Below are 20,444 nucleotides of genomic sequence, written 5' to 3'. Positions count from 1 at the left end.
CAGAAGGGTCCTGGCTAAATTTACATCAATGAAGGACCATGAGTCCCACCCTATGCAGGTCACACTATCTGCTCTGGAGAGCAGTTTTAGTGACAGACTGATCCATCCTCGCTGTGTGAAGGAGAGATTTCGCAGGTCTTTCCTCCCTGCTGCTGTCAGACTTTATAACAAGGTCTAATATGGTTGGTAATAAGGTCGTACATTGTTATTATATTGCTGGAACAATTGCTTTATGTATGTTCAGCAGTTATACATTATCTGCATGACCGGTAATCACTTGGAGTACTCCGATAATATTACTAATTTTTTTAACTGATTATCATTATTTGATTATCATTTATCTGTACTATACGCACATGTTATGCATAGTTCCTGGAGCGTTATAATTTTATGGTTTGTATTTAATATCTTTTAATTTTTTACCTTGTTTCTTATAATATTTTTATATTTTCTGTACTTTGCTGAATCACAGTGTGCTGTTGCAACATGGAAATTTCCCCCCTGTGGGACTAATAAAGGTTTTCTAATCTAATCTATGTAAAGACACCATAATGCGGTGCATTGAAGACAGCAGCCAATGACTCCAGCTCTCCTAATGGTGAGCTCATAAATCCACTTATGTACTTGTGAATACAGATCTCCTGCTTTGTACATATGCAATTTCAGGGCTCTGTAATTTGCACTTTTGTAATAGTGACTACATTTCTGGCTCAGAGCACATACTGAGCATGGCTATATGATTATGCATACCCGGTGCCTGGTGTGGTTTGATGGATGACTGTTAAATTGTTGTGCAGCCTGTGACTTGGTGATCCATGTTTGGTCTGTTTTGCATGTGATATATTATTTCTTTTTTTCCATGACAAAAAAAAAACTCAGGAGTTATGAAGAAAATCCTGGAGAGAGCACTGAATGCGATGTGAACTCGCTAAGGATATGGTGCCAGTGCTTGATACAACACTGAAAGATGCCATAAATATAGTGAACTACATTAAATGAAGCACCAAGTACAGCTGCTGTTTCACACAGCTGTGCAAAGACCTGGGATCAGAGCACGTCCAGTTATTGTATCGTTCAGAAGTTCGCTGGCTTTCGAGGGGAAAGGTAATGTCACGCTTTTACGAGCTTAAACACGAAATCACCGCCTTCCTCTCACACAGTAACTCCCCGTACACTGAGATGCTCAGTAATGAACTCTGGCTCGTGCACGTAGAGTATCTTGCTTGGCGTATCTTGCCAATGTGTTCGAGCATCTCAACACTTTAAACATGTCTATGCAGGGGAGAGAACACATCATCTTTGAACAGACTGACAAAGAAAGAAAGAACTTCAAAAAGAAGTTGATAAATCACGAAAAGGGTTTCTTGTGGATAAATCACGTGACTAAAGACAGACTTGACATGTTTCACTTGCCACGCAGCAGGAGAGCTAAATACAGCGGCCAAAAATGCCCTGAAAATAACTGTCACTGTGCATCTGACCAGTCTACACACTCACTTTGAGGAATACTTTCCAGAGAAACACAACAATAGTCACTGGATAAGAGATCCCTTTGGAATCGACATGGAAAGCGTTGTGTTGCCAAGCAACGAGGAGAATCAGCTGGTCAAGCTGTCATGTGACCAGATGCTGAGAAAGAAATTTGATGAGGTAAGGCTCCCCTGGTGCAAATACATGATGTCTGAGTATCCATCCCTCGCTACATTGGCAGTCAAAGCAATCCTACCGTTCACAACAAGCTATCTGTGTTAAAGTGGATTCTCCATTTTGGTACAGCTCAAGTCAAAGCAAAGGAACAGGTCTGACACTGAACATGATCTGAGAGTAGCTCTGTCTGCTATCAGCCCAGACATTGAAACTCTTGTCAAAACTAAAGGACAATGACAACTATCTCATTAATTCACTGTAAAAAAAAATCTTGCTTACATGTTAAGTGAAAAGAGACTATAAAGTATTATCATGTTGTGTTTGCAGTTCTGCATTCAGTTTTATACACATTCAGTTTTATACCCTGTTGTGTTATTTGACTTATATTTATGTATGTGTTATGCAGCAGTTATGGTCTTTATTTTTATTTTTGAGTAACATTTCCTCAATGCAGACAGGAAAATCTGATAAAAAGGCAGTACTGACTATGTTTTTAAAAAATGATTTATAATTTAATAAATTTATTTGAAATCTTGTACTGGTGGGTCGCGACTTGATAAGTGGGTTGGAAAGTGGGTCCCAGGGTGACACCAGTTGAGAAACACTGCCCTACAACACCAACACACCGAGGCCCTGTCGAGATGTGTCCCCGTTATAAGTGTTTCACGTAGCGCCCCTTGGTGGTTAGGGTTAGGATAAGATTTGGGTTCAGGTTAGGGTAAACATCTGCCACTGTAATGTTACCATTGTTGTACCTGGTACTTTTTACCATATGGACTCTGAGAGACGAGGCAGTCCAAGTAACTACAAAACAGTGCTGATTTATTCCATGAACACAGGTAAAAATTAACATTACATGCTCAGGCATCTTGCACCTCCAAACTGCACGCAGGCAGATGAAAGATGAAAGACCCTGAACCCAACAGGCCTGTACATTATATCTGTTTTGGGCTAACCCCATTCTACACAGGCACGTCAAACCGTGGCGTCACCTGATCTGCCAGCTTTACAGCTGACCGTAGCAGTAGTCAAAACATGGAGAAAATCAATGTGTGTGAGTGTTGATTAAGTGGTGTGTATCTAAGAACATACAGGACATTCAGGGACATGTCCGGACATTAAGCCTAGGAAGATATTATGATTAAGATTACGGCTAAACATATCATACAGTAGCCACTTTCTATCTAGTTATCCTTGAACATAAACAACCTGGAGTAACTCATGGAAATGAGTAAGCATTTAACAGCCTGAGCTAGACATCCTGTCTACACTAAAAACATTTCTAATACAACAAGTACCTAACCAATATCTATCTGACTAAAAATACCTAACACCATGTTCTGAAGGTATTCACAAAACATGCTAGAGGAAGCAAAACGTATATCCAGTATCGAAACCGTTTCATTATAAAGTCAAATCTCTCGTTTTATATGGGAACTTTGTGCACCAAGACAACCAGGCACAGGGACAGTTTCTTCCCCCAGGCTGTTACTCTGATAAACACTTAAGCAACGGACAATAACCCTCAGTGCAATACCTGTAAATATACCACGTATATTTCTCTAGGTCTCTATTTTTTATTCCTATTCATCTCATTTCAATGAACATTCCTGTGTTTGTCTGCATTGTTTACTGTCTGTTTATACTGCTTATTCTGCATTGTTTGTACTGTTTGTTGCTGTTAATACTGCTTATTCTGTTATATTACACAGCCTTTTGTTGGTTTACTGTTTTACGTGCCCCTTGTATGGGGATATGTACATTGAGAGCCGATGTACCAGAATCAAATTCCTCGTATGTCCGGCACACCTGGCCAATAAAGCAGATTCTGATTCTAAGAAACCAGCGTCGCGACAAAAAAATGGAACAGTTTAATTCAGCCCGAGTCATATCCCCGTGTTAGATTCAGTTCATCCGTTAGTATTATTAAAAATATTCAGGTGTAACAGACCTATTCTGTGTATCTTTACTTCTGGTTTCCAAACGATATCCAGCAGTCTGCGCTGACGATCGATCTCTTCTTCGTACTCTACGATCGTTTTCTCAAAGACTCCGAATATTTCTTCAACAGCAGCAGTTAGTCGCTCGGTGACGAACTCTCTCAGATGCTGAACTGAAGACATTGCTGATTTGTTAAAACTGAAGTACTGAACTGGGAAACGACGATACCAAGGTTTTATCCACAGAGCTACCACGTTGTTTATTTCCGGCGTATGTCACACAGTGAAGTTCCGGCGGTGAATGTGTTGTCCTTCTTCTTCTTTCAATATATTTCCGGCAGGCTGTACACCATGATGTGTCATACTGCCCTCGATAGGGGAAAACATCTTTTGATCAGGCGCAAAATAGCTTTTCTAAATTCAATTATACAGGTGGGTGGAACCTAACTACCATCAGAATGCCATCGCCATGAGTTGAACGTGAGTTCAGTTTTATACTGAGACATAAAAAAGGAAGAAAGGAAAAAAGTACCAAGAAAAAAGAAATACAAACAAACAAATTTTAAATAAATATGAATGTTTTACTTCATTCACACATTTATAGACATTGTATTAAGTAATTTTTATGAGCTCATTATAGGGTTTTATGTGTAAATTTTACACAACATTGTAGGTACAGATATCAAGTAAATATACTGACTCAAACTACAATTTTTGTCTGTTAACAGTGGAGCTTGGACAACTGTTTAACCATTACAGTAAAACCTTGGATTGCGAGTATAATTCCTCTCGGCAACGTGCTTGTAATCCAAAGCACTCGTATATCAAAGCGACATTCCCCATAAGAAATAATGGAAACTCAGACGATTCGCTCCACAACCACTTGTTCATACAAAAATGATTACAGTAATACAAAATATAGTATAAAGTAAAAATAAAACAAATTAACCTGCACTTTACCTTAGAAAAGAATCGTAGCTGGTGTGAGGGAGACGAGAGAGGAGCTACAGTATCTGCTATCTGCTGGCTCGCTCAAATTTTTTTCTTTTTGTGCAACTTTAACAAGGAACGTATTGAATGACACTTGCTTTGAGGATTTGGCGGAAATGTGGCATTGCGTTGTCGTTAAACAGATTTATCATTTGTACTGTTACAGCCTTATCCGGGTGGTGCATTCCTACAAAATTTTGCAGTGTTTCCCACATTTTACACATCTCCCTTATAAAATCTTGGGATGTCAGCCACTCACATACCTCATTCATGCTTCACGATGATTTCCTTTTTAACTTCCACTGTAATCATCTCCTTTTTCTTACGGCCTTTCTTTTCAACCTTTGTCTTCATCGAGCCCATTGTTGCAGTACAGACGAGTGAGGAGCAAGTACCAACGGCTCAGTTGTGTCATGATGCTCGGCAAACAAAGTGTACGTACTACTCGTATTGCAAGACCTCGCTCATTTATCAAGTTAAAATTTATTTTTAAAAATGTGCTCATCTTACAAAACACTGACAGACCAGGTTACTCGCAATCCAAGGTTTTACTGTATTTATTAAAACTATGCTAAAGTTCTCACATATTCAGGTGTACGGAGACTTAAAATTTTTTTTCCTCCACAAAAAAGTAAAGCCACAAATCTGTAATTTCATCCTTCATAAATTACGATAAAGGTGTTTGGTGCTTATAAAATTCAAGACTCACTTTGATTTGTTTTGTAACCCTCATAACTCCAAATGGTAAAGTATTTATAATTATTTCAGAATAATAAAACCAAAAATGCCTCTTCATAAAAATGAGAGGATAAGTTTGTGAACGCACACAATTCCAGCATTAATTAACATGAATTTCCCTTCCATAGATGGGTAAACGAGTATATGTGCTCTGAAAAGAGTTGTGTTACGCTAAATGAAGTTGGCAGCTGAGAAACCCCATTTTCTAAATGGCATAATGCAGACATAGTAACTTCTCCAACCTTACAACAATTCTCTCTAATGTTACAGAAACGAGGCATTAACAGCCAGGCAACATGTGTTTTTAAACTTACAGTTAAGTCCCACTGAGTAATAAAAACATCGCTCCCTTTCAAGTATGTCCAAGGTTGGTAAATCCAACCAGTGGTCACTGTGTCTTCCCCCACACGACTACATACAGTTCCAAAGCAGTGAAATAAAGGTAGAGTAGCACCAACAATAACATCATGAGCCGTTAATCCACTGGTTAACCAGCAACACATCACATGTGGCAGACATGCTGGCCTCAAGCAGTCCAAACAAACGGGTACTGTGCTCTGGGGGAATCCAGCCTTGATAAGCTGATCACTAACCACTGTGGGGGCTTCACTGGCTGGCTGATCGTAGGTTAGATCTGGTTAGGTAAAACAGCGAGTCCCTGTACAGGAACTTTCCTGAACATGCAGTAACCTCAGGCTCTGTATTTGTCTCCACATCCTCTGGTCACAGTGCAGCAGCAGGAGGGAAAATATACAGACAAAACTGGATGCAGTTGAAAAATTCCACTTTTATAATGGCACATGTAGATGTTGTTGTTTTATTAATAAGCTTTAATGAAAACATACATAACATACAAGGCAATAAAACATTTTGTCAATATGGTGGGGACACTGGTGGAAGTTAGGCAAGCTCACATGAATGCGCAACGGTCTGCATTTTTCATGCCCATTCAAGGAAATCCTTAAACTATCACGTAATGCTTTATTTTGTTACAAAAAAAAAGTCTCATGAGAGTTTGTGAGACATGTATAAACCCGAGTTGCTTCTGCATAGAAATACTAGAACATATGTACACCTCATTTTATGAGCTGTAGGTCATATCGAAGATGATATTTCACCCTTGTAACATTGTGGATATGTCAGAAAACAAGGAAAAGCACCGTGGGCCCTTTAACAAAGCACGTGCAGCAGCAGCAGCGTTGAGTTGGTTCAGTTTTCAGTTCACAAAGAAAACCAGTCTTTTGACTCCTGAGAAGCCACATCGGGGATGTAGTGGATTTGCCTCAAATTTAATTTAGTAATAAAATAATTGCTTTGGAGCAGCAGGTCCGCTTTGTGCCAGACAAACCATGATTTGATGTCATCATTGTGATCAATTAATCATCCATAAATTACTAATCAAATGAGCAATCTTCAGTGTGAAGAGTGGGGTTAGTCACGGATCTGACGCTCTTGGGTCAGCCACACCAAGAAAGAACAAGAGGAAATATTGCCTTTATCTTTATCAAAATATTAAGGAATCCATCTAGAAGTCTAACTACTATATGAGACCAATTGTTCTCTCACCAGAACTTAACATAAACAACACAGTGAATAAAACCATGTCATAATTTGTAGTAGAGAAATGGCTGAATAATGGCGTACACATACACGCAAGTGAACATCTCCTATTCAAGCACAAACGATTCTCAGACTATCTGACAAATGGATAATAATGTCTTTATCTAAAGTACAGGGGTTGGTAGCGAATAAATGTATTTTACCGAAATTATCAAAGAATATGAAACAAGTAATAATTGGTTAGATTAAAAATTCTACATCTACAGTGATCTTAAGTAAACATATCTAGGTCGATAAATTATACCAAGTGAATTAAGACACTAACAGTAAACATTTCATTCTGTGAAGCTTGTCATGTTTCAACTTGAGACATGGCCTATTATGTAATTACAAATATTACTCTATCATAATGTACATTTCAGCGAACTGGTAGAAAGTGGAGGTAGAAAGGGTTTCCCTGGAGTTATAATCTGAACTACTGTGGTGGTGTTGGTAACTTCATGTCAATCAAAAGCAAACACTTGGGGGCTCAAAGGGCAATTGTGTTACCTCCAAATCAATATTCCTGAATGAGGTCTGACTTTGTTCACTGCCTTGAAAGCGATATCTGAAAGCTCTCCCACGACTTGTAAGCAAATGACTTTTAATCAGTATAAACTCTTATGTGTTTTTGCTGCCGTGTAGAATCTTTTCCAACAGGTGCTGCAGGAGTACGTCTTTTCAACTGTATGGATTGTGTTTCAACAACATTCCCCTTCATGTGAAACAGTTCCCACACGTTTTACAAGACTACAGCCTCTCCCCTGTGTGGGTTCTTAAATGAACATTCAAATTTGGTGATGTCTTGAATCCTTTCCCACATGTCTTGCAAACATATGGCGTCTCCCCTGTGTGGGTTCTCATGTGGACTAATAAGCTCTTCCTTTGTGTAAAACCATTCCCACATGTTTTACAAAAATACGGCTTTTCACCTGTGTGGGTTCTTAAATGAACATTCAAATTTGGTGACGTCTTGAATCCTTTCCCACACAACTTGCAAACATATGGCCTCTCCCCTGTGTGGGTTCTCATGTGGATCAATAAGCTCTTCTTTTGTGTAAAACCATTCCCACATGTTTTACATGAATGCGGCTTCTCACCTGTGTGGGTTATTAAATGAGCATTTAAATCTGATGATCGTTTGAATCCTTTCCCACAGGTCTCACAAACAAATGGCCGCTCACCTGTGTGGGTTATTAAATGAGCATTTAAATCTGATGAACGCCTGAATCCTTTCCCACAGGTCTCACAAACAAATGGCCTCTCCCCTGTGTGGGTTCTCAGGTGGATTATCAAGTTCTTCCTTTGTATGTAAGCTTTCCCACATGTTTTACAAGAATACAGCTTCTCCCTTGTGCGAGTTTTTATGTGGCTCATCAAGCTCCCCCTATGTGTGAAACTGTTCCCACATGTTTTACATGAATGCGGCTTCTCACCTGTGTGGGTTCTTAAATGAACATCCAAGTCTGACGATCGCTTGAATCCTTTCTCACAGGTCTCACAAACATATGGCCTCTCACCTGTGTGAGTTATAAAATGAGCATTCAAATGCGATGACTGCTTAAACCCTTTCCCACAGGTCTTGCAAACATATGGCCTCTCCCCTGTGTGGGTTCTCATGTGGATTAACAAGGTCTTCCTTTGTATGTAAGAGTTCCCACATGCTCTACAAGAATACGGCTTCTCCCCTGTGTGAGTCCTAAAATGAGCATTCAAAGCTTTTGATGTCTTAAATCCTTTCCCACAGCCATTGCAAACATAAGGCTTCTCTCCTGTGTGGTTTCTCATGTGGATCAACAAGCTCCCACTATATCTGAAACAGTTCCCACATATTTTACAAGAATATGGCTTGTCCCCTGTGTGGGTTCTTAAGTGAACACTCAAATCTTTTGAGGTCTTGAATCCTTTCCCACAGATATTGCAAACATAGGGCTTCTCCCCTGTGTGGATTTTTAAATGAACGTTTAAGTGTGATGACTGTTTGAATCTTTTCCCACAGGTCTTGCAAACATAGGGTTTCTCCCCTGTGTGGGTTCTCATGTGGGTCAACAAACTCCCACATTGTGTGAAACACTTCCCACATGTTTTACAAGAATATGGCTTCTCCCCGGTGTGGCTTCTTAAATGAACCTTCAAAGTTGATGAGTCCTGGAATCGTTTCCCACATGTTTTACAAGGATAAGGCTTCTCACCTGTGTGGGTTCTTAGGTGGTATGTCAATTGAGACTGATACCTAAAAGTTTTCCCACACATGTCACACTTGAATGACTTTCTATCTGTGGGAGGATCAGAGTCAGCCTCTGACACAGGAGAGGTGTCCACATTGCTACTGTGACTTGTGTCTTTGTGACGTCTCCTCTTTGGCTTTGGCTCTGCATTACTAGCTGATCCTGAGTCTCCATGCTGGCTTCCTTCCTGATCCTGGCTCTCAGCTACAGCAGAACTGTGAAAGAGGAGCTGCTGGTCACTGGTTGGTTCTGCTTCACTGTGGTCCCTTTCCTCATAAGTAGGAGTCAACATAAAGGGATCAACCTCCTGCTTCAGTCCAAGCTGCTCTCCCTCCTGACCGCTGCAGAGTTCCTCCTGTTCCTCTTTAATCTGTGGAGGCTCTGGGTCCTCTTGGTCCAGAATGGAGTTCCTCTCCTGGTCCCCGAGCTGCTGGTCAGCCAGAACCACCTCCTCCTTACAGACATGTTGCTGTGGCAGCTCTGGAGGGACAAAGGAAGTAACAGGTCACTGATGTATTGAGAGAAAAATGAGTGATTATGCTACATTAAAAGTAGTGATCTACTTTTCTTGTGTTTAGGGGAGGGGGCGCTAAAGCAACAACCCCCCCAATGGTACCAACAGACCCAGGGCCCCGTCGAGATGTGTTCCCAGCCTTTCCAGACTTGCATTCTGTGACTATTTTTGTCTACAGTGTGACTATACTTAAACTCGGCGCCCGTCAATGCCAACGTATTTGCTCGTTCCAACGTTAAATGCCAGCTTTTTTTTTCTTTTTTGTGTATTTTTTGCTTTTTTGTGCAGTGCACAATGGTCATGCGCCTCTAACATACAACAGACAGGCATTGATGGACATTGCTAATCACAGCCCTCTGGAATTCGGCAGTTTTATTCCACCAGAGCTACAACTAATTGTACGCTCTCATGGCAACCACCATCACCCCCCGGAAGGTCCCAAAGCACCAACCTCGAGTGAGCAGGCTGACCCCAGGACAGCGAACCGGAGATGGAGACGCAAGCGTGGCAAGAGGGGAGGACTCCATGCTAGGCTAAAAGCTTGCGCTAGCCGACCACCGCTACCCAGCCTCTTGCTAACTACGGCCTGTGGGCCGTATACGACCCGTTAAGCTTTTTAATCCAGCCTGCCGAAATTTAGACACATTGACCTCTCTATTCACTTCTCTTTTTCGCTTTACCCTTTGACCCCTTCTGTAAAAATGAGCGGACCAAAGAAAAGAAAAGTGGACAGTGAATCCCGAGCGTTTAATAAGGAGTGGACAACAAAATGTTTTTTTTACTGAAGTCCGATCAACAGCTGTATGTCTGATATGCCAAGAAACGGTTGCAGTTTTCAAAGAATACAATATCAGCCGTCATGTTGCCACAAAACATGCCAACTATGCTAGCAAGCAGTCAATGCAAGAACGGGCGGCTACTCAGAGATTGATGGCTAATTTACAGACTCAACAAAATATTTTCTCCGACAAACTGCAATTCAAGAGTCAAGTACCAAGGCAAGTTTTATGCTGGCATTCAAACTAGCAAAGGCTAACAAGCCTTTCTCTGAAGGCCAGTTTTTGAAAGACTACATGGTAGAGACAGTAGGTCTCTTGTGTCCAGAGAGCAAAGGCAAGTTTGAAAAAAATTCAGTTTATCATGCAAGACAGTGACTCATCTTGTGGAACTGATTGAAGGAGATATATCCAGGGAGTTAAACAAAAAGGCGAAGTCCTTTAAGTTTTATTCACTAGCACTGGATGAATGTAACAACATAAAAGACACTGCTCAGCTCCCAATTTTTATCTGAGGGATTAACGACAGTTTTGAGATAACAGAGGAGTTTTTGGCCATGGAGTCCCTGAAAGGAAATATGCAAGGAGAGGACTTATATGACTGAGTTTCTGCTGTCACTGAGAGAATGAAGCTACCTTGCAGTAAACTTGCCAATGTCACCACAGATGGATCGCCAAATTTAACTGGAACAAACGTTGGGCTGCTGAAAAGAATCCAGGATAAAGTGAAAGAGGAAAACCCTGCCCAGGATGTTATTTTCCTTCACTGCATCATTCATCAGGAATCTCTGTGCAAGTCTGTATTGCACCTTAATCATGTTGTGAATCCAGTCGTAAAACTTGTTAACTTTATACGAGCAAGGGAACTTCAGCACCATCAGTTTATTACGTTCCTGGAAACCGATGTGGATCACCAGGACTTACTTTACCACTCTCCTGTCTGCTGGTTAAATTTGGACAAAGTGTTTCAACGAGTGTTTGAGCTCAAAGAGGAGATTAGCCCATTTTTGGAGTTAATGGGGAAATCCGACGAATTTCCTGAGCTGAGTGACTAGAACTGGCTTTGTGACTTTGTGTTTGCTGTGGACATTTTATCACACATGAATGCGCTGAACGTGAAGCTACAGGAGAAAGATCAGTTTGTGCACAACATGTACACAAATGTGAGAGCCTTCAAATCCAAGCTGACTTTATTCTCCAGACAAATTTAATACATATCTTTCGCTCATTTTCCCCACACTAGCCATGCAGAAAGAGGCCACCTGAAACATGAAGAAATACAGCAAATCACTGGACAACCTGCACTGAGAATTCTGCCGTCGGTTCTCTGATTTTTAAAAAATTGACAAGTCACTTCAGCTGGTGTCCTGTCCCCTGTCACAAGACTCTGAAACAGCACCACAGGAGCTGCAATTGGAACTAATCAATCTTCAGTCTGACTCCGTGTTAAAGGAGAAGTTCAACTCTCTTAAACTGAATGACTTTTATGCTTCGCTTAACGTAGCCACGTTTCCAAACCTCTGGAGGACGGCACAGAAGATGCTGACGGTGTTTGGCTCGACCTATGTGTGTGAGCAGACGTTCAGTGTGATGAACATCAAAGCCAGTCACAGATCCATGTTAACTGACCAACACCTCAGATCTATCCTGAGAATAGCCACAACAAAAATAACTCCAGACTTTGATGTACTGGCTAAAAGGGAGACAGACAACACTGTTCCCACTGACACTGAAGGTTTATTTCTCTACTCTTATGAAAAAAATGCATCTGGAGAATAATTGTACAATAAGCCTTGCGTATTCATGCTTTGCTACCTGTTCAAGGCCAAAACCTTTTATGTAATGGCTTTTATATGTAATTTATATTAGTTCACACAAACACTCCATCCTTCTGCTCCCGGCCCCTCTGTCAAATTTTAGAAGGAGGATAAGGGTAATCACTTTTATTGGCCAAGTACGGTGAGGGGCTCCGTGATTCGAAACTCCAACTCTCCGGCTGGGAGACGAGCGCTCTACCCACTTAATTCATACCGAGTCATATCCCCGTGTTAGATTCAGTTCATCCGTTAGTATTATTAAAATCATTCAGGTGTAACAGACCTATTCTGTGTAGCTTTACTTCTGGTTTCCAAACGATATCCAGCAGTCTGCGCTGACGACCGATCTTCTCCTCGTACTCGACCATAGTTTTTTCGAAGGCTCCAAAGATTTCTTCAGCAGCAGTTAGTCGCTCGGTGACGAACTCTCTCAGATACTGAACTGAAGACATTGTTGATTTGTTAAAAGTGAGCTATTTATCTGTGAAAGTACAATACCGCCGTCTTAACTCAATAGTTTCACAGAGCCAACGCTGCTAGCGCTTTGTTTATTTATTTCCGCCGGATGTGACCCGGTGAAGTTCCGGTAACGGACGTTAGGTCCCTCTTCTTCTTCTAATATAATTCCCGCAGGCTGTACACCTTGATGTGCAATGCTGCCCTCCACAGGGGAAAAATCTTTTGATTAGGCTTATAAGGCTAATAACTTATCTAAATTCACTGATACAGGCCAGTCAAACATAAATACTTTAAGAATGCCCTCGCAGTTAGTTGGACGTGAGTTCCGTTTTAAACTGAGAAAAAAGAAAGAAAGAAAAGCAATTTTAGTACGGGTTTGAGAGATGAATTTTTTTTATTTTATAATTTACCTGCTTCACACATTGATGGCTAGTTTATTAAGGAATAATGTATGAGCTCATTATAGTGTTTTATATGTAAATTTTATACAACACAGTAACTACAAATATCAAGTAAATGTGAATGACTCAAACTACATTTTTTGCTTGTTAACTGTGGAGGCTGGACAATAGTTGAACCAATAACAAACATGAAAAACATCTTCCAGTTAACATTACACTTGATTTATACACGAAAAATTTACATCTCAAAAGCAACATCAGAAGTAGCAGAAACTGTCCCTGGTCATAGAACAGTCACTTGGCAGAATAACTCATCTTCCTGGGTGGAATGTAATAATTCCAGGAAGTGGTTGTGAAATTGTTGTCAAGCCAACACAAATTATCACAAAATATGGCTCCTTCTTATAAACTGAGCTAAGAAGGCTCACCTCAAGTGTCAGCAAATATGAGTTTGTACTGCGTGGGACTTTGTTACTTAGAAATCCTATTACCTCTCATTAAGATGGGCTTGTAAAAGCAGAAACAGTGTCAAAATGCACACTTACAGAGAATTACATTCACACAGTGCAGTGCATACAAAGACAGTCTTTATCAATCATCTTTTGCATGACATTCATGTTGTCTCAATACAAATACATGTTAGTAAATCATGATAGTCAGCATCATGTCTGTCAACCTTGTTCTTGATTGTCTATTACATACTATATTTTTGTCTGGTTTCTAGGTACCTAGATCTTGTTTTCTCAAGATATGTGTATGGTGGTTATTCTCTGGTGTCATGTTGTTTTGTCCCTTACTGCTGCTGGAACACGGGAATTTCCCCACTGTGGGAGCAATAAAGTTCTGCCTTACCTTACCTTAAAAATCAACAAACTAGCACTTTGTGTGTTGTAGAGTGTTGCAGTCGAGTCCAACTCGAGTGTCAAGTCCCCAGTGCTCATGTCCAAGTCACTAAAGAATAATTAAAGTTCTCTCCATTACTGGAGACAGAGTCATCAAGGTCTACGTTAAACACAACTGACACAGCTCTCACCGTTCTATATTCCAACAACATATTGCATCACCACATTGCTTGGCAATTTGATACATAAAAACCATTTATAGAAAGGTGGAGTTTACACTTAATGGAAGTGTGCCGGATACCTTTACATGGCTGGACTGGAATAACATGCAAGCAAGCAAGCAACATTTATTTTTATAGTTCCTTTCTAAACTGAAGTTACAAAGTGCTTCACAGTTAAAACAAAAAAAAAGCAAATACAGCAGCATATATCAATTTAAATGCAACAAAATAAAATGGACAAAAATTATGAACATGGTAAAAAAGGAAAACAGGTACCCTACTCGGTGCCAGTGAGGAACGCCTGTCTATAGAAGTGAGTTTTGAAGACAATGAAACATCACCAAATTGGGTGCCAACCAAATATATGAAGAAAGGCTATTGCATAACTTAGGAACCACAACCACAAAAGTTTGCTCACCAGCAGATTTAAGCCCAGACCTAGAAACATCCAGAAGACACAGGTTGGAGACCCGGGGCCTTTCTATGTGGAAACTACATGTTCTCCCTGTGCCTGCATGGGTTCTCTCCGGGTACTCCGCCTTACTCCCACAGTCCAAAGACATGCAGCTTAGGTTGACTGGGGACTCTAAATTGCCCGTAGGAGTGAATGAGTGTGTGTGGTTGTTTGTCTACATGTCAACCTTGTGACAGAATGGCAACCTGTCCAGGGTGGACCCCGCCTCCTGCCCAGTGTGACCTGGGATTGGCTCCAGCCCCTCCGTGACCCTCTTCAGGATAAACAGTATAGATAATGGAAGGATGGATGACTCAGAAAAAAGTGATGTGAGGACTTCAGCATAGGTTCATGAAAATAAAATCAGTTAAATCAATAAAATCAATTTCTAAAAATTGTACTGAAAAAGTAATCAGCAGATAAGCCAATAATGAAAACACATTAAGTACTTACAATTGCAAAGAAACCCATATATGAAAATATGTCTGTTTGCAAGAGGTAATATGCTTTAAAGGGGACATATTTTTCAATACATTCCGTGACCCTGAAACCAAAACGTATAGGTCAAACAAATCTTCTGTACTTTGCTGTTGTACAAGGTACTGCACAGGGCTCTTTCTCAGCCCATTTAAAATGCGATGTTCCACAAGGTTTAATCCTAGGCCCTCCACTGTTTTCTATCTGCATGCATGGGGACATCATCTGTGAGCAGAATAGTTGTCATGTTGTGCAGATGATGCTCAGATGTTTGCTGTTATGCAGATGGCACCTTTTATAAAACGAAAATACTCCAGGCCTGCACTGTTTCACTTGAACGCAGGATCTGGGGCATGCACAGTACTTCTCAATTCATTAATTTCTGTTCATCAAATGTATGCTAGAAATATCAGTTTGTCAGAACAAGTTAGATTCTGCATGAGTATAAAACGACCCGGTTTGTACCACAGTTTTTACCACAAACGCAAACAACCTGGGATCATGTGCTGACCTGGGTCAAAATGCCTTTGTGATTCATTCTGGCAGTTATTCTAACAAGCTTCAGGTATCAGATGGGTGGATGTGGCCCCTTTGAACCAGAAAACACATCTTAAAGTAACAAGCGGGCAAAGTTTTCTGCATACTTACAAGAAAGAAAACTGCTGTATATGAGCTGGAATGAAAACCGGCCTTTTAGAAAATATTGTCTGAAGACCAGTGACTCACAGGTAACACAAGTTGATACACTATACAGACTTCTCAGGAAGCTGCTGCTTGGTTGATTACACTCACACACACACATATATATTTTTTCAAACTCTTACATTTATAGATACATAAATCAAAGTACATATATATCTTACCATTCCCATGTGTACCGGTCCTGGTGAAATACCCCCTCTCCAGATGAAGGCTGCCTTTCTCAGCTTACACGTCTGACATGACATAAAAATGTGTAATAAAACAGCTCTTTGTTGGCAGCAAAGATAAGCACAGCCTTATGGAACAGATCAGACTCACTTTAGGTTCAATTCAGGGACATCTTTAAGGCTCACAAAGATTCATAAAGCTAAAGCCAAAATCTGCTGTCAAACTGGGTTTATGTCCCACTCATGTGGTACAGGTTAACATTATTAGACTCAGGTCAACCTGGAGAGTGTATTTGTAATGTGTGAATTCCAGGTCCCCCAGGACCTCACAACACTGTGGTCTCTGACTGCAGGATGGACTGGGTCCTGGAGCTGTGGTGAAACTGCACCATGTGCTCTGAGCCGTTCCTGGAGGTGAAGGTGCTGTTGGGGTGGTGAGCTCTGCTCAGGTGGCAGTTCAGACACATGCTACGCCACTTTCTCTTCAGCTCACCTTGAACCTGCAAAAATAAGACATTTAAGTTTTGTTTTTTACATAAAAATATTTACTGTATATGCTATAGACAGTGAATCAGCCCCTCCCTCCTCTAAACAGAGAGCAACACAGAGAAAATACAGTGGAAAAACTAAACAGCTTGGTCAACCAAGGACGGGGTATGCTGCTCATTAGGTTCTGACAGTGGAAACACAGCAGTAGAGACAGCCTACCTCTGTGTTCAGGAAACAATAGAGAATGGCCACCACAAGCCCCTGAAAAGCATGAATGTTAAAACTGTTTAATTCATTAAGGATCATTAGGAACAATGATGATGACATGCAGTAGTAGAAGCACGGTTTGAAGGGACTGATAATAGACCTGAAAGGATCCAAGAGCCAGATCAAAGAATATTTTATAATCTTCTGCAATGGATTCACTGGGAGAAACAAAGACCACGTAGTGGATGCCAAACAGGGGGATCAGAAGGAGAGTGGATTTGGCCAACCTCCTAGAGAAAAACAGACATGAACAGTTATTTGTAGCAGTATTTAACTACATCCAACACAATGTTTGCTCTTGTTTCTGTTGTATGTTGAGAGCATATTGCTGCTAAATGACATGACACGGAGGTAGTACAGACTTTGCTGTCAACACAGCAAAAGGTTGTTATAGGGACTCAAGTAGATCTAGCAGGACCTCTGAAATCCCACTAGAAACTGAAACTGTAGTCAAATAACAATGTGGCTGAGAGGAAAGTGAGTTCTTGACACCTAATTACTCCTGTAGTGCTGTTACCCCACAGCTCCCATTTAAGATGGTGAAATCCTTCCTTCCATTATCACACTCTGCTCAGACCTACACTGAACTACACTGCACTGACACTGAATCACAGTTGCTTACATGCTGGAAAAAACAGTTAATAGCACCAGGTAGAGAAGTGATTTCCATCTCTGTGCATTTTCTCTTTGGAGAAAATGAAATCTTAACCCACTGTGAGATACCTGTACTGTGATTGGTCATTGCCACCCACGTCAGGACACCTCAGCTTTTGAACTAAGATCCGAATGATGCTGATGAACAGGGTGAAGTTCACCTTGGAGACAGGACAAAAATAACTCAGTTATTACAACAGCTGAGTCAGATAAACCCGTAAGGGCTTGTTTTATTTTGCTAATTATTTTATTAAACATTTCTCTGTCCACAGAAAGCAATGAATGAAATGTGAACAGAAAGAGACAACAGGAAGTGAGTGCGCTAGTCAGTAAATATTTCTTACTCTGGTGCATCTTTGGGTTTCTTTAAAGCATCGTAAATTAAATTAGCTGAAATCACTTCAGCAACAATTTGACATGTTGTCGGTTTTCTGTCTATAAAGGAGATGGGAAAGTGCAGTGCACTGTATAGATCTGCTGCTTGTGATCACCTTGCACCTTTCTGCAAATAGCGTAAACTGCCTACAGTAAGGTAAATGCACCTTTCAACAGCAAGGCAATTACAACGTGCTTTATGTAAGACATAGAAGATGTAACAAATGTAAAACACACACAAGGCAACATGAGAACAAACATTAAAAGACACACAAAATTAGGGTTTAGGGTTAGATTGATAGTAGTAAGTAAAATAGAATAAAACAAGAAACATTACTGTCTCACTACAGCAAAGTACAAGACATGAGTACATTTAATTTCAACTATTTAATAAAAGGCAGTAGCAAACATATTAGTTTGAAACAAACTGAGCTGACGTAAACCTGACTGTCATGTACATAGCTATCAGATGAATATTTTATGAATAAGCATATTCATCACACAAAGACCATCTTCTGCTTTTATATCACTGTTACCAATGCAAAAGATAATACTCACTGATGCCTGTTGGTTTTTACAGTACAGGTGGTCATGAGCCACTACTCTGTAATGAGCTTTACACAGGAAAAGGTACTTTTCGTTGTTTGTCCCCTTACTTTGAAATGGCAAAAAGAGTCAGAGTTTTTTTCCTCATCAACATAATGTTTAATGCACATTCAGCTCGTACAAATATTCCTTCATCAACAGAAGAAACAAAGGTGGTCAGGGGGTGTAGAAAAAGAAAGTTATAGTAAAATATTATGAAATGTTTTCTAATCCTTTGTAAGTCCTCCAAAACCTGCATTCTGAGCAGTGTTTGTGTCCTTTCAGGTGTAATTTCTTTGTGGCATATTCATTCCAAGCCTATGAGATTGCTTTTGTACTCAACTGTGTAGAAATATTGCAAATACAGTTCAATGACTTTAAAACTTCATGTCCCCTAAGGTTGTAAGTTAAATTCAGTTTGTTGAATTTGATGCAAGAGTGATGAACTTGCTGACTGTGACAAATGAGTTTATAAAGATTTTACTGTAAATTCACCGAAGAAAGATTAAAAAAATAAGGTAAAGAGAAATCAAAGGATGCCAACTACAGTAAAATTAACAAAGCAATTCAGTTCTCAGGCAATCAGAAGTTGTTATGTCAGTGTTATTGGGCCACCTAATTGACTTTATGCTGCTGTAAAATGAATGTGACATTTCCCCAGCATCCATGCCCCTTATAACATGTTCTGTTTATCTCCATTTGACAGCACTTTAACAAGCAAGTGAAAGGAAAGAACCTCAACCTACCATGATGGACACTCCGATTGGTCCATTGATCACCCAGTTGGGTATGGGGTTGTCATTTCTCTCCCAGCATCTGAAGGTACCATAGATAGCCTTAATGTAACTATTAGAATGTACATGATATGTTTGTTAAACACCACAGCAGCAGCAAATTTCAGGCTGTAAGCAGAGGGACCGCCGGGCTGCTACCTCAGCACATTTTCCAAAGATTAAATCTTGATGTGAAAAACAATTTGGAAGGTTGAGTCAGGCCAAAATACTTTGTCTTTTGCCTCATTTGTAAAATCTTGTGTCCTTCAGGGAAAACCTAAGTAAAGTCACAAATCCGTCTGTCTGTTTTTAGCCACTTATCCCGTTGTAGACTGCAGCAGACAAAGGCTAATCAAGGTACAGGTATGTGCCAAAAAATTAGAATATCGAGGAAAAGTCCATTTATTTCAATAATTTGTTTCAAAAAGTGAAGCTTATATGTTATATTAGTTCACTACACACAAAGTGAAATATTTCAAGCCTTTATTTGTTTCAATTTTGATGATTATGGATTAAAGACAAAAAAAACCCCAAATCCAGTATTTCACAAAATTAGAATATTTCATGTGACCAATTAAAAAAAGGATCTTAAACACATGTTGGCCTTCTGAAAAGTGTGTTAATGTACTGTATTATGTCCTCAGTACTTTGTTGGGCCTCCTTTTGCATTAATTACTGCATCAAGGCGGCGTGGCATGGAGGCGATCAGCCTTTGACACAGTTGAGGTGTTATGGTAGCCCAAGTTGCTTTGATATTGGCCTTCAGCTTGTCTGCATTTCGGGGTCTGTGTTCCCTCATCTTCCTCTTGACAATACCCCATAGATTTTCAATGAGGTTTAAGTCAGGTGAGTTTGCCGGCCAATCAAGTACAGTTATTCCATGGCTATTAAACCAGGTACTGGTAATTTTGGCTGTGTGGGCAGGTGCCAAATCCTGCTGGAAAATAAAATCTTCAGCTCCAAAAAGCTTGTCGGCAGCGGGAAGCATGAAGTGCTCTAAAATTTCCTGGTAGACAGCTGCGTTGACTGTGGACTTGATAAAAGACAATGGACCCACACCAGCAGATGACATGGCTCCCCAAACCATCACTGACTGTGGAAACTTCACACTGGACTTTAAGCAGCTTGACTTTTGTGCCTCTCCGGTCTTCCTCCAGACTCTGGGACCTTGATTTCCAAATGAAATGCAGAATATGCTTTCATCTGAAAACAGGACTTGGGACCACTGGGCAATAGACCAGTACTGTTGCTCCTTAGCCCAGCACAGACGCTTCTGACGTTGTTTTTGGTTCAGGAGTGGCTTGACGCATGGAATTCTACAACTGTAGC

At 40.4% G+C, this 20,444-nt stretch overlaps 3 protein-coding genes across 4 annotated transcripts in view; all 3 read right to left on the bottom strand.

Annotated features, from left to right (window-relative positions):
* The window catches only part of LOC109967081 (zinc finger protein 664-like), a 10,152-nt gene extending 6,305 nt beyond the window's left edge, over window positions 1–3,847 (bottom strand). Inside the window, exon 1 of the mRNA XM_020612427.1 lies at window positions 3,599–3,847. Within this exon, the coding sequence (XP_020468083.1) occupies window positions 3,599–3,770 (172 nt within the window). The 5' untranslated portion in view covers window positions 3,771–3,847. The remainder of the gene's footprint in view (window positions 1–3,598) is intronic.
* Window positions 3,848–6,338: 2,491 nt separating this feature from the next.
* On the bottom strand, window positions 6,339–12,796 carry LOC109967080 (zinc finger protein 271-like). The gene is made up of 2 exons (XM_020612425.1): window positions 12,533–12,796; window positions 6,339–9,622 (listed from the first exon to the last, which is right to left on the bottom strand). The coding sequence occupies exons 1-2, from the start codon at window positions 12,699–12,701 to the stop codon at window positions 7,665–7,667; spliced, it is 2,127 nt and encodes a 708-aa protein (XP_020468081.1). The 5' UTR covers window positions 12,702–12,796; the 3' UTR covers window positions 6,339–7,664.
* A 2,076-nt stretch (window positions 12,797–14,872) lies between these two features.
* Window positions 14,873–20,444, bottom strand: part of vipr2 (vasoactive intestinal peptide receptor 2) — a 27,140-nt gene continuing 21,568 nt past the window's right edge. For both annotated transcript variants that reach the window (XM_020612428.1, XM_020612429.1), the window contains exons 9-13: window positions 19,089–19,158; window positions 17,452–17,543; window positions 16,829–16,958; window positions 16,681–16,722; window positions 14,873–16,472 (exon numbers count right to left, since the gene is read on the bottom strand). In XM_020612428.1, the coding sequence (XP_020468084.1) occupies window positions 16,299–16,472; window positions 16,681–16,722; window positions 16,829–16,958; window positions 17,452–17,543; window positions 19,089–19,158 (508 nt within the window). In that variant the 3' untranslated portion in view covers window positions 14,873–16,298. The remainder of the gene's footprint in view (window positions 16,473–16,680; window positions 16,723–16,828; window positions 16,959–17,451; window positions 17,544–19,088; window positions 19,159–20,444) is intronic.

This window comes from Monopterus albus, unplaced genomic scaffold, assembly GCF_001952655.1.
Source record: "Monopterus albus unplaced genomic scaffold, M_albus_1.0 scaffold125.1, whole genome shotgun sequence".
Taxonomy (NCBI): domain Eukaryota; kingdom Metazoa; phylum Chordata; class Actinopteri; order Synbranchiformes; family Synbranchidae; genus Monopterus; species Monopterus albus.
The sequence above is the reverse complement of the archived record's forward strand: the minus strand, read 5'-3'. Positions and strand labels throughout refer to the sequence as shown.